This window comes from Oreochromis aureus, linkage group 18 (assembly GCF_013358895.1).
Source record: "Oreochromis aureus strain Israel breed Guangdong linkage group 18, ZZ_aureus, whole genome shotgun sequence".
Classification (NCBI taxonomy): domain Eukaryota; kingdom Metazoa; phylum Chordata; class Actinopteri; order Cichliformes; family Cichlidae; genus Oreochromis; species Oreochromis aureus.
The window spans coordinates 6053838-6067002 of NC_052959.1; the positions used below are offsets into that span (position 1 = coordinate 6053838).

Genomic DNA, 13165 nt, shown 5'->3' on the forward strand with positions numbered 1-13165 from the left:
TCCAGGAAATCAGGAAGTGTCCTCCAACTCTAAGCACTGATATGATTTCAATAGATGGTATTTTTAGCCAGGTTAGACAGACAAAGCACAAACACAAAAATGCATACGTTCCAACACGTACGCAGTGCTCGACACAATGACACACACACACACAGACAAACAGGTGTGGCCCCACCCTATGCCCTGCTGATCAAGGACAATGAAGTGAGGTAGTGTTGGCAGACTCTATACAGCATTATCTCATCCATGGCAGACACTTCTTTAACTCCCCTTCTAACACCACCTCCCGCTTTGACCCAAGAGCAACATTACACAATGGATACTGTAGAGCACTCTAGTCCGCTTTTGTAAGCGTGTAATCCAGAAATGTACACCGTGATGCTTGCTGAAGATGCTGGCTCCTTAAACCCATTTTCTTGCTTTTACCCTAAAACTTCTGCTTCACTGCCATCTGACAAAGTCTGTCAATACTATGCATAGAGATTTATGTAGGGGAGGCCAAGGTCAACACATGCTCTAGCATCTGGTCAATCACAATGTGGACATGTCCTAAAGCATACCCTGCATGTTTTTACTGTATGGAAACATATTTTTATGAAGTGAACATTATGTTGACTTGAAGGCTTGAAGTGGCTTGAAGTGAGTGACTGAAACAATAATCTCTTTAGGAAAATGTAGATGGAGTTGGGAGCAGGGTCATTTTGTCACAGACTTTGCGATAGGACCTTTTTTGCACTCATAGAAGTTGCCCTCTGCTGGCCATTGTTAAAAAAAACTGCATTTTTAAGGTACTTCCACACTAGCTTCATTTGTACTCGATGGGATTCTGCAGTAAAAAAACAATAGTAATAAAAAATAATATTTGAGGTGCATTCTGATACCATATAATTAAACACAATCAACATGTAAGGTTTGTGCATGAAAAAAGAAATGGTTTTGTGCTTATATCTCTTATACTGATATTCTTGTCACTGTGTTCCTCTTCATTGGTGTCTCCAGGTAAAAAGAAGATGTCCCTGTATGACAGCCAGGCTCCAGTCTGTCCCATCTGCCAGGTGTTGCTCAGGCCTGGAGAGCTACAGGAACACATGGAGACAGAGATAGAGAGGCTAGCCACCATCTGCCTCAGGTAGGACTGAGCTCTGTCCTTAACAGAGTCAAATATTTATTATAAGTGTTACTTTAATGATCTGTAGGTATGTATACATGTCTTTATATACCCTATTTGGGTCAGTCTCAATGAAACTGTGCACGAACACGTTACACATACATTATTAACATCTATATGTTTAAAGCTAAGTTTAACCAGGTGTCTTACAATAACGGACACAGTTGAATGAAGGTATAATGAATCCTGTAATCTTGAATTGGAAGCAGAAAAACATTGTCCTGGGTATTAAATAACAAATTGGGATGTCTCATCATTTCATTAAATTAAATAACATGAATCATATTACCAAGATATATTGGTTGATACAGAGTAATTTTGAAGTATTATTATCGCCTGTATTTCAACTCAGATTTTATGTCCAGCTCGCTGACCTATTTTCTTATTCTGAACAAAGATTTTGGTATCATAAATCTGCATAAAAGGCAGAAGCACGCTGTCAATGCAAAGCTAAGTGTTTCCTACAGGGATTAGGATTCAAACCCGTGACCCCAAGTTCACTTCTGCCCCCTTTTTTTCCCCTCGCGGCAGTTGCACGAGCTGTTTTACGATGGACAAATCAACTCCGAGCCCTTTTAACGATGGAACACAACCATTAGGATCCATATTTCACCTTGACCACGCGTCCGGTTTTGTGTGTGCACCTACGTGTGTGGTTGTGACCCGGTGTCCACCTAAGCGGCCCAGTTTTATGATAGTACCCATTAACCTGAAGGAACAGGGCAACAGATAGCGTCACCCCAAGTGGAAATCACACTTCATTTACCCACCGTTTACACTGTGCGCACCCCTCCACTTGTCTCTCCCTGTCCAAACACTATACCACTTGTTTCTTCTCTTCCATTTATTTGCAATCATTTTATTTATTTGATTTTTTTTAATCTCTTCCTACAAATCTTGTTTTTCCCCTTTGCTTAATAGGCCTTTACTGTTCTTTTTTTTCTCACATCTCATCTATGTTTCATTAGTTATTTCTTCATGATCTTTCATTTTGATTTTTAAGTTAGTTCCAGCCATTTAAGACCAAAGCAATGGCCTAACTTCCTGAAAAAGTCAATTTATATTTATTTTATATAGCTCCAAATCACAACACTACTTGCCTCCATGGGCTTTATATTGTAACCCAACAATAATACATAGAAAACCCCAACAATCAAACAACCCCTGATGAGTAAGCACGACAGCTGGAAGTAAAAACTGCCTTTTAACAGGAAGAAACCTCCGACAGAACCAGGCTCAGGGAGAGGCGGGTGTATGGAGGGTAAGATGTATGGAAAATAGGACAGTGCAGGAGAAACCGATGGACAGAGATGGATTCCCTGCCAAAAAAAATTAATCAAACAAATAATAGAAAACAAAGAAAATGTAAATGTATAATTATGAGGAACATATATGTATGGAAAAGGATGGAGGAAATGATCGAACTGAGCGTCAGCCAGGCGTTATTGGACAAATAGCCAAATCTTGTTTTATTTTCCGAGCTATCAGCCACATCTCAAGGCTTTAATCCGTGGATGGAATTGGTTCAGTTGTCATCCAGAAAGCCAGGAGATGTGGCTGGGAGCTCTGGGGAAACGTGGGAGCCATGCATCATCTAGTAATATGGCAAGGTGTCTGTGTGTGTTTTAATAATTAATAAAGGTTAGTAGTTTGTCCTTCCCTCTGGCAGTGTGGGATGCTAGCCCTGGGAAGCCTAGTTCCGACGTCCACTCTCTGTCTCTCTCTCACACACATACACAGTTATTTAAGGAAATAGCATCATCCCGGCCTGAGAAGGGATGGTGGCTAATGTCACAGCTGGCTAATTTGCCTACTTGCCATTAGATCCATACGTACACCACACAAAAAAAAGGGAACAAGAAGAAGCGAGAACGGAGATGTTGAAGATATTTTGTGAAAAGCGCTTCCTCTGTATCTGTGAGTGATATAAAGAAATGTGAACAGGAGATAAAACTGAAAGGGTTGTGTGCATTATATCACAAAACTAACCCCCTATTCTAAATGGCACACCCACCCACTGTGTCTCCTTCTCTCTGGCTCTCTGCATGGGAGCTGCCATTATTGGAAGTGACAGTGGGAATTTGGTCCAATTTGTGGTAAATGTGCCTTTAATGACGAGCAGTGCTTGCTGAATGAAAGAACTGTGGGTATGAAAACGAAGGTGTGTGTGTGTGTGTGTGTGTGTGTGTATGTGTGTGTGTGTGTGTGTGTGTTTAAGAAGCATGTGTTTCTACTTGCTTTTCCCTTCTGTCCTAGTTGCTCTTGCTACATGTAAATGTAGTTTGATTACAACTGTCAGTCCGTGTCCTCTCTTCTGACTGCGAGCTCTGTCACTTGTTCATAGGACATCGCTTTTCATGTTTAGGCATCGAAATCACACACACACACACACACACACACACACATAGAGTTTGGCAAATGGAAATCTATCATGCCCTGTACATGTCAGGTGGCTTGGGGCAGGCAAAGTAATCTACATACCCCATCGCCCCCCTCCTCACCTCTGCTCCTCTTCTTCTCCCTCCTCCTCTATAATCAATTTGCCTCCACTCAAGCCCCCACCTCTCCACCAGATGACACAAAAAGGCAAAAAGCAATCAGTATCTTGAGTTTAGTGCCATCCCTCCATTCTTTCATTCTTCCCTCCATCTCCATCCACCTAGAAACGACTTATTCATCTTTAGCTGGTTCTCTCTCTTTGCCCCTCTGGTTGGGAGTGGAGGTGTGAGGCCGTCACTACAATTCAGTAGCACTGTGTACTACCGATGCAGATTTAACCAAGATGGAGGTGAGTGGGCAGTTTTAGTTAATTGAATTCCATCAAATTACTGTTCAAACCAAATTGAACTGGCACTGCCAGTGCCAAAAATAGGATAAAAATACAATCCTGTTGTTGATACTTATAGTCTGAGTAATGTCAAATACTCCTCAGTAGTTGCGTAGTGAGATCAAGGGACACTTTAAACAATTACAGCAGTCTGAGATTACATATCTGTGACACAGCTGGAAATCCCCATTATTGCATACACAAATTATTAAGTCTCTGGAAGGATATCTGGATCTGAATAGTTTCATATATTTTGTTGAAAACTCGACAGTGATTTTCTTATTTCAAAGTATGTATAAGTAAATAGTTAATTCCAAATTTTGTTTCTCCCAATCTTTCATTAAAAAAAATCCAGATTCAGATCTGGAGCACCTCCAAAGCTGAATATAATAATAATAATAATGATAATAATAATAAGCTTTATTTTAATAGTAGTTTTTATAAAGCAGAGTTTATAAAGTGCTTTGGCAGGCAGGCAAAAGCAACCAGAAAGCCAAACATTAAAGTCACACCCAGTCCTAACTAGTAAAATTCTGCAGACAAATGTGCCAAGCAATTCACATTACTCCTTTGGCAGAGTTACTTACTTACATGCAGAGCAATAAGATGACCTTCAAGTGTAAATTGACTGTGTTTACCAGGGTGAAAGGGACTTAAATAAGACACTTTTGAGTTGCTGTATGAACAGCATCGAATGCCTGGATTTCTTTTTCTAGCTTTATCTCTAAAATATTGACTCATGAAGGTGTAACAGCCTCCAGAGTTCTTGAAGTGTCCCTTTAATCTTCATCGAAAGAGCTTCAGCACAAGAAATGATTGCAGAATAAATAGTAATAGTAACTTCAATATTGTTGTATTTAATGGTTATTATGTGCACCTTTGCATAATATAAAATTCACAAAGACAAACCATCTACCCAGAAAGCAACTTTTTAGACCCTGTTAAAAATGGTGATGAACTAAAAATTGAATAATTATAATGTTTTTAGAATTAATGGATGATCAAATTTCCACAGCTTTTTCTAGTTTTACTTTATTGTGGATGATAAATTACAAAATGTCACATTTGGCCTGCAATTTTGATATCAATCTGATACCAAGTAAATATCGGGCCAGTATTACCGATACCAATGCCGATATATTTAACCTACAAAGTCAGCTTATGCAGGGAAGAGCAGTGTGACAAGACTCATTAATTTGTAATTTCTGAACACATTTTAATGACCACTAAATCACTGTGAGTTTTAATTTCCACAATAATTTGTTAACAAAACAAAACACGCCTTTCAGCTTTTCATGCATTTTAAAACTGTTGGGTTTTTCTGGGGGGTTTTTTAAAGACTGCAATGTAAATGTGCCTCTCTCTAAAGGACTTTGTGTCAGCATCTGTTGTTTTTTAAAATACATGGTTGAGTATATCGTTTCATTTCCCAAAAAACCCTGAAAACTGATTTATCACCATTGTTTGGACTAAATATTGAACTTACAGGCTATAAACACAATATCGATCGTATCGTGCTGGTATCAATCTGATACCAATACCAGCGTTGGTATCGATGCTATTGTGCTAGTATCGGTCAGCATTGATATTATTTACATGCACTGATAATATTTATATATATTTGGATCAATCTACCCACCTCTACAAAGAGCTATAAAAACTATTTGTGTGAGGCACCGACATGCCCTTACTTCCACACGTGCCTCATTAGCAACACATTTTAAATCGCATCTGTCATTCATCCTTGCCTCCTTTTTCCTGCTTGCCTGGTGTGTTTGTTTCACTTTGCTTTGCTGCTCATTTCCTCACTCTTCTCCTCGCTTTGACATGGCAGTCAGCTGGAATTTCCAGCCCTATAACCCTCGCTATCAAAAATTCATAGAACTGGGCACGCAGATGTGTGCGAAGCGCCGAGAAGAAGCGGCAGCACACCAACTCTCCCATCACTCCCTCTCTTCCTTTCTCTAGTTTTCTGTCTCCTTTCATCTTTCCCTTGCACGATGTCTCTCTTTATGTTGCCCGCTCGTTCTCCCTCACCACATTTCTCTCACCTCACATTTCATCCCCCCCACCTACCCCAACTCCTCTTTCATCTCTCTATCACCCCCTCTGTCACCGTGGCAATTTTCTCCCATCGTGGCAAGCATGCAACTGCTGTCCTCTCTCGCTCTCTTCCCCTCTCTCTGTCTCCCTCCTTCTCTTGTCGCTGTTTGACACTGTCAACAAGCAGGTAGAGTTGGCTGTTATTGTTGATGCCTGTGCAGAGGTTCCAGGTAATGAATAAAAGAGCGATAGAGGGAGAAGGAGAGAGAGATGACAGAGACAAAGATAGAAAAGGGGGTAAGAAAGGTGTGTGTTTGTGAGTGTGCTGGTGGTGGGGTGTTGGCAGATTCCCCTGCATTACACGGCAGCTTGACTGTGTCACCCATGTTTATTCTCTTTGTTGGCAGAGGTGTGGCCTGCTGTTCTGTGGTGCCACACACAGCTGCAAAACAACATGCAGGTGCATATGCACATCCACAGGTAATGGCAGGTTTCCACACACAGATTCACCAACAACAGAGACATAGAATATATAAGCAAACACCCATCCTGCACACCGAGACGCAGGCGTACTTTCTAAGTATGCAACTAAGTCATCTCAGAACAAAAAGAATCAGACATGAGTGAAAATAACAACTAATAACTAGTATGTGTTTAGTAACTCCTCACTAACCCTATTTCTTTTCTTGTGACATTTTGTAGCGCAAATATTAAGTAAATTGGAGTACATTTCAAGTTCAAATCCTTGCATTGTTGTATTTTAGTTTAATTATATACACTGCTAAAAAAACAACTAGGAAGACTCATCAGATCTCAGTGGGAAAAAATCAGGATGGATATATCTATCTATACTGATATGGACTGGATAATGTGCCAGGAACCAGAGGATGCCACATTATTTGATGGTTGAAAATGTTCAACAGAGAACGACACCCCAAAAATCTAAGAGAAAAACTGAGTTTGCTGAAATTTAATTTCAGCAACTCAAAGCGATACTCCTTAGTTTGTATGGCCTCCGCATGCTTTTATAGATGCCTAACAACCTGTGAAGCTCTGACAGTGCTCATCCTGTTCCTGCTTGCATAAAAGAGCAGATACCGGCCTTTATGATTAGTTAGTTAACTCAAGGATGCAAATGTTTCCAATCACATAAGCCTCCCACAAAGAGCTCTGTTGAAGCATAGACTGTATGTAGAAGATGGAAATCGCCTCTGCGGCATCACCAATTGTTTAGCAGCATTCTGTTGCTAAAGCCTTAATCTGAGTGCCATTTTTGGTGTTATTGGATGTGAGAAACCAGGAGTAACTGCACAGTTATAGGCTAGAGGCTTGTTGATCACCTGATGAAATATGTTTTAGGACTTTTTTTTACATTTATAACACATCACAACATAATGTTGTATTCAGTATGACTTGAAACTCCCAACTGAGGCCATAATCTCATCAGGAAAGAGCAAAAGAGCTTAGGGCTCCACAGGCTCCTGGTAACCACAGAAAGCAGGCGGAAACACACTTTTTTTTGTGTGTCAGATCAATATAATTAAAGGAATCTTGTTTTAATTTGATTGAAAAATGAAAAAAAAATTTTTTTTGCAAGGATCCAATTTGTGGTCTGATTATTTTTTTGTGCCTACTTACTAAATTAATTGTGACAGCACAGGGTATCCACCACAGTTCTCTTTCATTCTAGCCATATTTAATAAGTAGTACTAGCTTTTAAGTGATGTCATTATATCTCTCTTATAACAGTTTACATGAAAATGTCTCTGCAGACACGTCTGTATTCAGTTTCTGTTTTACTTAGAAACAGAGTACAGAAGGCAGACTATCTGTTGCATTATGGTTAAGCTGAGTTAGAACATATAGATTCTGAAACAAAGTATTTTGGATAGAAAGTTGCAGTTCCCAAGCTCAAGCTAAGAAAACCTGTTACATCACTATTACATCGTCATGGTTACTTTCCCAAACTTGTAAGCATCGCATATAGCTACAGCTGTTATTACAGGCTTACTGTCGCTGTGACGGACAAACCAGGCTCTATGTGTAAAGTTAGCCGGGTGCCTCTTTAGATACACTGACAGTGATGCACCAAGTGATGCTGTGCACAGAATCATTTTTTAAGATATATATAAAAAAGAACTACACCCTGCTTCACATGTCCTTTATAGGAACAAATATTTCCATTGCACTTTGACACGTCCATCACCCTCCCCACTCCTTGCTTCCTCTGTGCAGCTCTGCATTATATTTCACCGCTCTTATATTGCCCTTGTCTTGCTCTTACGCCTCCTTGTGCATCACTTTGTAAATTCTTCTTTCAGATAAGTGACATATAAATAAGGCTTCTTATTCTTATTACCCACCCATCCATCCATTGAAAAAGGAAATCCCTTGTCTACCAGGGCATGCTGTCAGATTAGAGGTTGTGCTCAATTCAGTTTTAGGCTCCCTTCTCCTTGTGGTCTGCCACCGTCTGTTTGACTCTGTTTGTGTGTGTGTGTCCAAGAGGGTCTGGTGAGCTAACAGGGTCTCAAAGCAAACATGACAACCCTGTCTCGCTTTGTCAACGTCAGGCTTGTCGCAAGGATTTGTGAAGCTCGGAGAAATTTATCTCTGTGTTTGGGTGAAAGTCTGAGAGACAGAGGATGGCAGAGGCAGCAGATGGGTGAGAATGATGGGGAAGGTAGACAACGAGGCAGGGGAGGAAGAGAAGAAAAAGTGGGCAATAAAAAACAAAATGAGAAAAATCAATTGAGAGCAGAGGGGTCCGTAAATGTGAGGGAGGGAAACGGAGGATCAAAATAAAATAATGTGTCTGTATTTGAAGAATAAAAGCATTTATTCGGTATGCAACTAACCCCAGCTTTGGGCACCTTTGTCCTTATAATATTTATTTGCTGACAACTCAAACCACTGTTAATCATCTTATTGCCTGCTTCTGTGTGTGAATGTGATGAGAGAAAGCAGCCAAGTGAACTGAGTGCGCTGCTGCATTTATAAGTCATCATAAAGGGTCGATGAGAATAGAAGAGTGATGGATGAAAGTGAATGAAAACATTATCGAGAGTCTGATAAACTGATTTGCAAGTGAGTCACGGGTGAAATTCACAGATATTAGTTGTGTGTTAGTGTGTGCAGGGAGTCAGTGGCATGTAACCAGAATCCGCTCAGGATCACAGTACGTCATGTGATCTCACTGATTTCCTTTTTCTCTTCTTTCTCTGCAGCAGTAAGAACCCGTCACCCAAGGATGGAGCGGCCACTCCAGGAACCCCCAAGGTGAGCCCACGCTCAGTGTATAAAGCAACATTGTGTACTGTGTGTGGGAGATATTACATGTATTTAGATAGAAACATATACATATTGATGTAAGCTAAAAACAAGAGGAAGATACAGGATTAAACTAGGTTAGATTTCATAGTATTATACCTACTTTTCAGTAATGCAGTGTACTTTCTTTACCATCCAGCTACCAGAGTTACTCAGTCTCTGTTCCTCTCTGCTGCACTAAGGGGAAATCAGCTGGACTGTCTTACATCTTATACAAACCAGTGCCAGTCTCCCTTGTCTAACGGGCAGCAGGGCCAGGAGGCACTGTACTGTGATTGTTCCAATTAGAGAGACAGAGAGAGAACGCAAGCAGAAAAAAAAAGACAGAAGAGATCAAACTGCAGGAAGACGGATTCATGAGCCCATCAGGAAGCCTTTTCGTACTGTTTCTGTGTCTTCATCTGGCTGAGACCTCTTTTAAAAGACTTCTGACATCTCGTATTGTCAAAAGACCCAATATAATACTCCAACTCTACTCACAACATGTGAGTGCTGTAATGACTATACAGTTCAGCTCAATTCAATTTTACTTAAATAGCACCATATTACAACAACAGCACCCTCAAGGTGCTTTATATTGTAAGTTAAAGATGCTACAATAATACAGGGAAAGTACCAGCAATCAGACGACTCCCTCTGAGTAAGCACTTGGTGATAGTGAGAAGGAAAAACTCAATTTTAACAGGAAGAAGCCTCCAGCAGAACCAGGCTCAGGGAGTGGCGGCCATCTACCATGACTATACCGTGTGTAGGAGAAGAAAAGGAAAGAAATTGTTTATCATATTGGAGAAATCATCCAAACTGCCTGATTGTGGCACTGTGTTCATTGTTGTGGCTTGGCAGGGGTTACGCAGGTTTGCATTAACCAAATTATAGTGGATTACTGTGTTCACCCTGTCCGTGTAAGCCAGTGTCCAATGTACTGCTGAAATATGGGTTTCCAGATCTTTATAATGTGAACTCTCCTATTAACAGGGTGTAAACAGTTTATAAAAATAGGATATATTTAGTAATTCATCCTTCATCGTTATTTTAACAGGTGTTTGGTGCTCTAGTAAATCATTTATGTCGGTCTGCTGTGTATTATGGATCTGTGTTCCCTAAAGATCCCTAAAGTCATCAAGTTCCTTCATTATCTCCACATTTGTTTTAACCTCTGACTAAATACCAGGTCAAAGTCTTATAGGCCACTGCAGGAAGATGTGCACCTGGATTGCAAAAGAATGTACAATTCGGGTTACTCGCTTTCATTCCCTTAAACCTTTGGGTGCTGACCCAGGCTTAGAGCAGTGCTCGCAGCACTGTGGGTGGGCTTGTACTTGAGAGAGGCAGACAATGCTGGGTTGAGGGGTGAGTGCTGGCCTTCTCTTCCAGCCGTGACTGCGCATCGCACTGATGTTGTTTAGTATTCAGCAGCAGGCCATGGAGAATGGAGAAGGCCAGTCTGAAGCACACGGGCCTGTTGTTGTCGTCCCCGGCTTGGTATGCATCACCCAGCTGTGTTAAACCAGAGATTAACCCCGACACATCTACTCATGGGGTACTGTGCCCACTTGCTAAGCTAAAGTGAGGGGGAAGCGTGAGATATGTGTAGGGCCGGACATAAATATGTGAGATGCCGCACCACCCAGTGTGCATTTGAGCAAATTTAAGTCCTTTTCCCAAACAAATAAATAAATATGTTATCATTTACACAATGCATGTTTCTGACATTCTGACATTTCCGGTGACTCACCTAACTGTAGCCTTAAGCACAACTTTTGTTAGGAACAGACCTTTTTTCACATGTTGATTTAATTGGTTGGTTTAAAAGACCAGATTTTCAGGGAGATCTTCATTCATAATTTCTGTATAGAATACCGTTAAATGTCATATTGTAATGATAAAACTTAAGCATATTCCCAGAAGGCCCTCAGGTAAATGATTCCTGACCTTTTTAAACCTGGATAAAAGAAGAAAAGACCACACACACACACACACACACACACACAAGCATAAAAGCACCATGCATAATGTCCAATTTACTGTGGCAGCACTGGAGGTTGGTCATTTCTCACATATTATTATTAGATTACTGCTGTCAAGCACTTAAGCCTCTGCTCTGCCCCTTTCCACTTGATTAATAGGAGACGACTGTAAATACAAATATTTCATAGCTGCCTTGTAAAATAAGGCACAGGAACACATGAAAAAAAACACACACACACACACACACACACACACACACACACACACACACACAGAGCTACGACGCTGTCAGAGCTAAGCCTTGTAAAAAAGTGATATTGCTTTCCCCCCCCTTCTAACATTCACTCTTTTCCACATCTTTCTTTTACCTTCCTGTTCCTCATTCCTCTGTGGAATTCCCCGGACTCTTTTTGCCACAGAGTGGGTTAGAAGAGGATATTGTTTTATATGTGTGTGTCTATTCTAGGGAAAGAGAGAGCATGTGAGCAAAGTGTTGTGGGACAGATTTATGGACAGGCAGCGTCCCGTAATGTCAGACAGTTAAACTCCTCCTTTTCGGATATTTACCCTTCCCTCGCCTTCCCCCCTTCTCTCGTTCCTCTCTTTCCAATCTCTCATTCTTCCCTAACTCCTCTTAACGTCCCATAAACATTAACTCTAATCAGTGGAAGGGATTTTATAGACAAAGTCAGGCGGGTTACAGTCGTCATCAATGACATGTCGCTCTCAGCATCTGTGGCAATAACACTCTTGAAATTTTCCAAGGGTAAAGATTCACTCTGGCTTCTTTTCCTTTTCCTGCCTAACAGATGTGTTGCAATAGTGGCATGAATTTCAGAATGTAATATGTTTTACTTTTCTTTATTTCATTCAATGGGTTCTACTTTGATTTCTTCCAGTGTTTCACAGTCAGCAGTTGTAGTTTTGAACCGAGCACGTTAAACTGAGTCAGGCTGTGCTACATCTGCACTTTATCTGCTTTCATCGAGACAAAAGCGTCTTTGCGTACCTGCTGATGCTTCAGGCCTTTTCAGGTCTCACACCTATGAAACTTCACCTCCTTCTTTTCTCCTACAAATTATTTCATTGCCTCTACTTTTAATTGACTTCAGTTTATACACTTGAACTACTTTCTGTCACTGGAACTGACACTTTCAGCTCAATTTGTCAGCCACACTGAGTGCTTGAACCTCAGCTGAATATTCAGCTTAGTTCAGTGATTTCATTTTAACTGCTTCTGCTAATGAACTTCTTCCACTTTTTATATTCTGATTGTCATGTCGACTCCAATTTCAGAGTGTTGGCATAAATTGCCCAGAGCTCACAACCACTCAAATAAATTCACTTCACCCCAAGCTAAGGTGTAGGTGGCAGCATGCTTGAGTGTTAGCTCTACAACAGCGAAATTATATACTTTATATGCTGAGGTCTGAATTTATCGTGGAACAGCATTACTCAGCAGCTGTCAACCAAGGACAAGTTCGGTGCTCATGGTGCTTATGGTCCCAGAGGCAGTAACGTAGAAAGATCATCTGCATAGAAAAGACTTTTTTATTCCTCTGTGTCTTTCTAGTCCATGCTGCTGTCGGTGCACATCAAGCGTGAGGGAGAGTCTCCTGTGGTCTCACCCCTGTCGTCAGAGGATGCCCACCACTCCGACAGATACCAGGTCACACACACATGGGCACACACACACACACACACACACACACACACAAACAAGGCAGCTTGAGAGAGTCATCAGAGTTTCCTGATTGCTATTAATTTAGGATATCAAGTTTTTTGGTTTTAATTTTTGTTCTTTTGGCTTTGTTCAAGTGTAATGGATC

The 13165-nt window shown here is 40.8% G+C and overlaps 1 protein-coding gene across 2 annotated transcripts in view; it reads left to right on the plus strand.

Moving 5' to 3' along the window:
• The window catches only part of rnf220a (ring finger protein 220a), a 159293-nt gene that overhangs the window by 116328 nt on the left and 29800 nt on the right, over positions 1-13165 (plus strand). For both annotated transcript variants that reach the window (XM_039602256.1, XM_031730725.2), the window contains exons 3-5: positions 1000-1129; positions 9266-9317; positions 12910-13005. In XM_039602256.1, the coding sequence (XP_039458190.1) occupies positions 1000-1129; positions 9266-9317; positions 12910-13005 (278 nt within the window). The remainder of the gene's footprint in view (positions 1-999; positions 1130-9265; positions 9318-12909; positions 13006-13165) is intronic.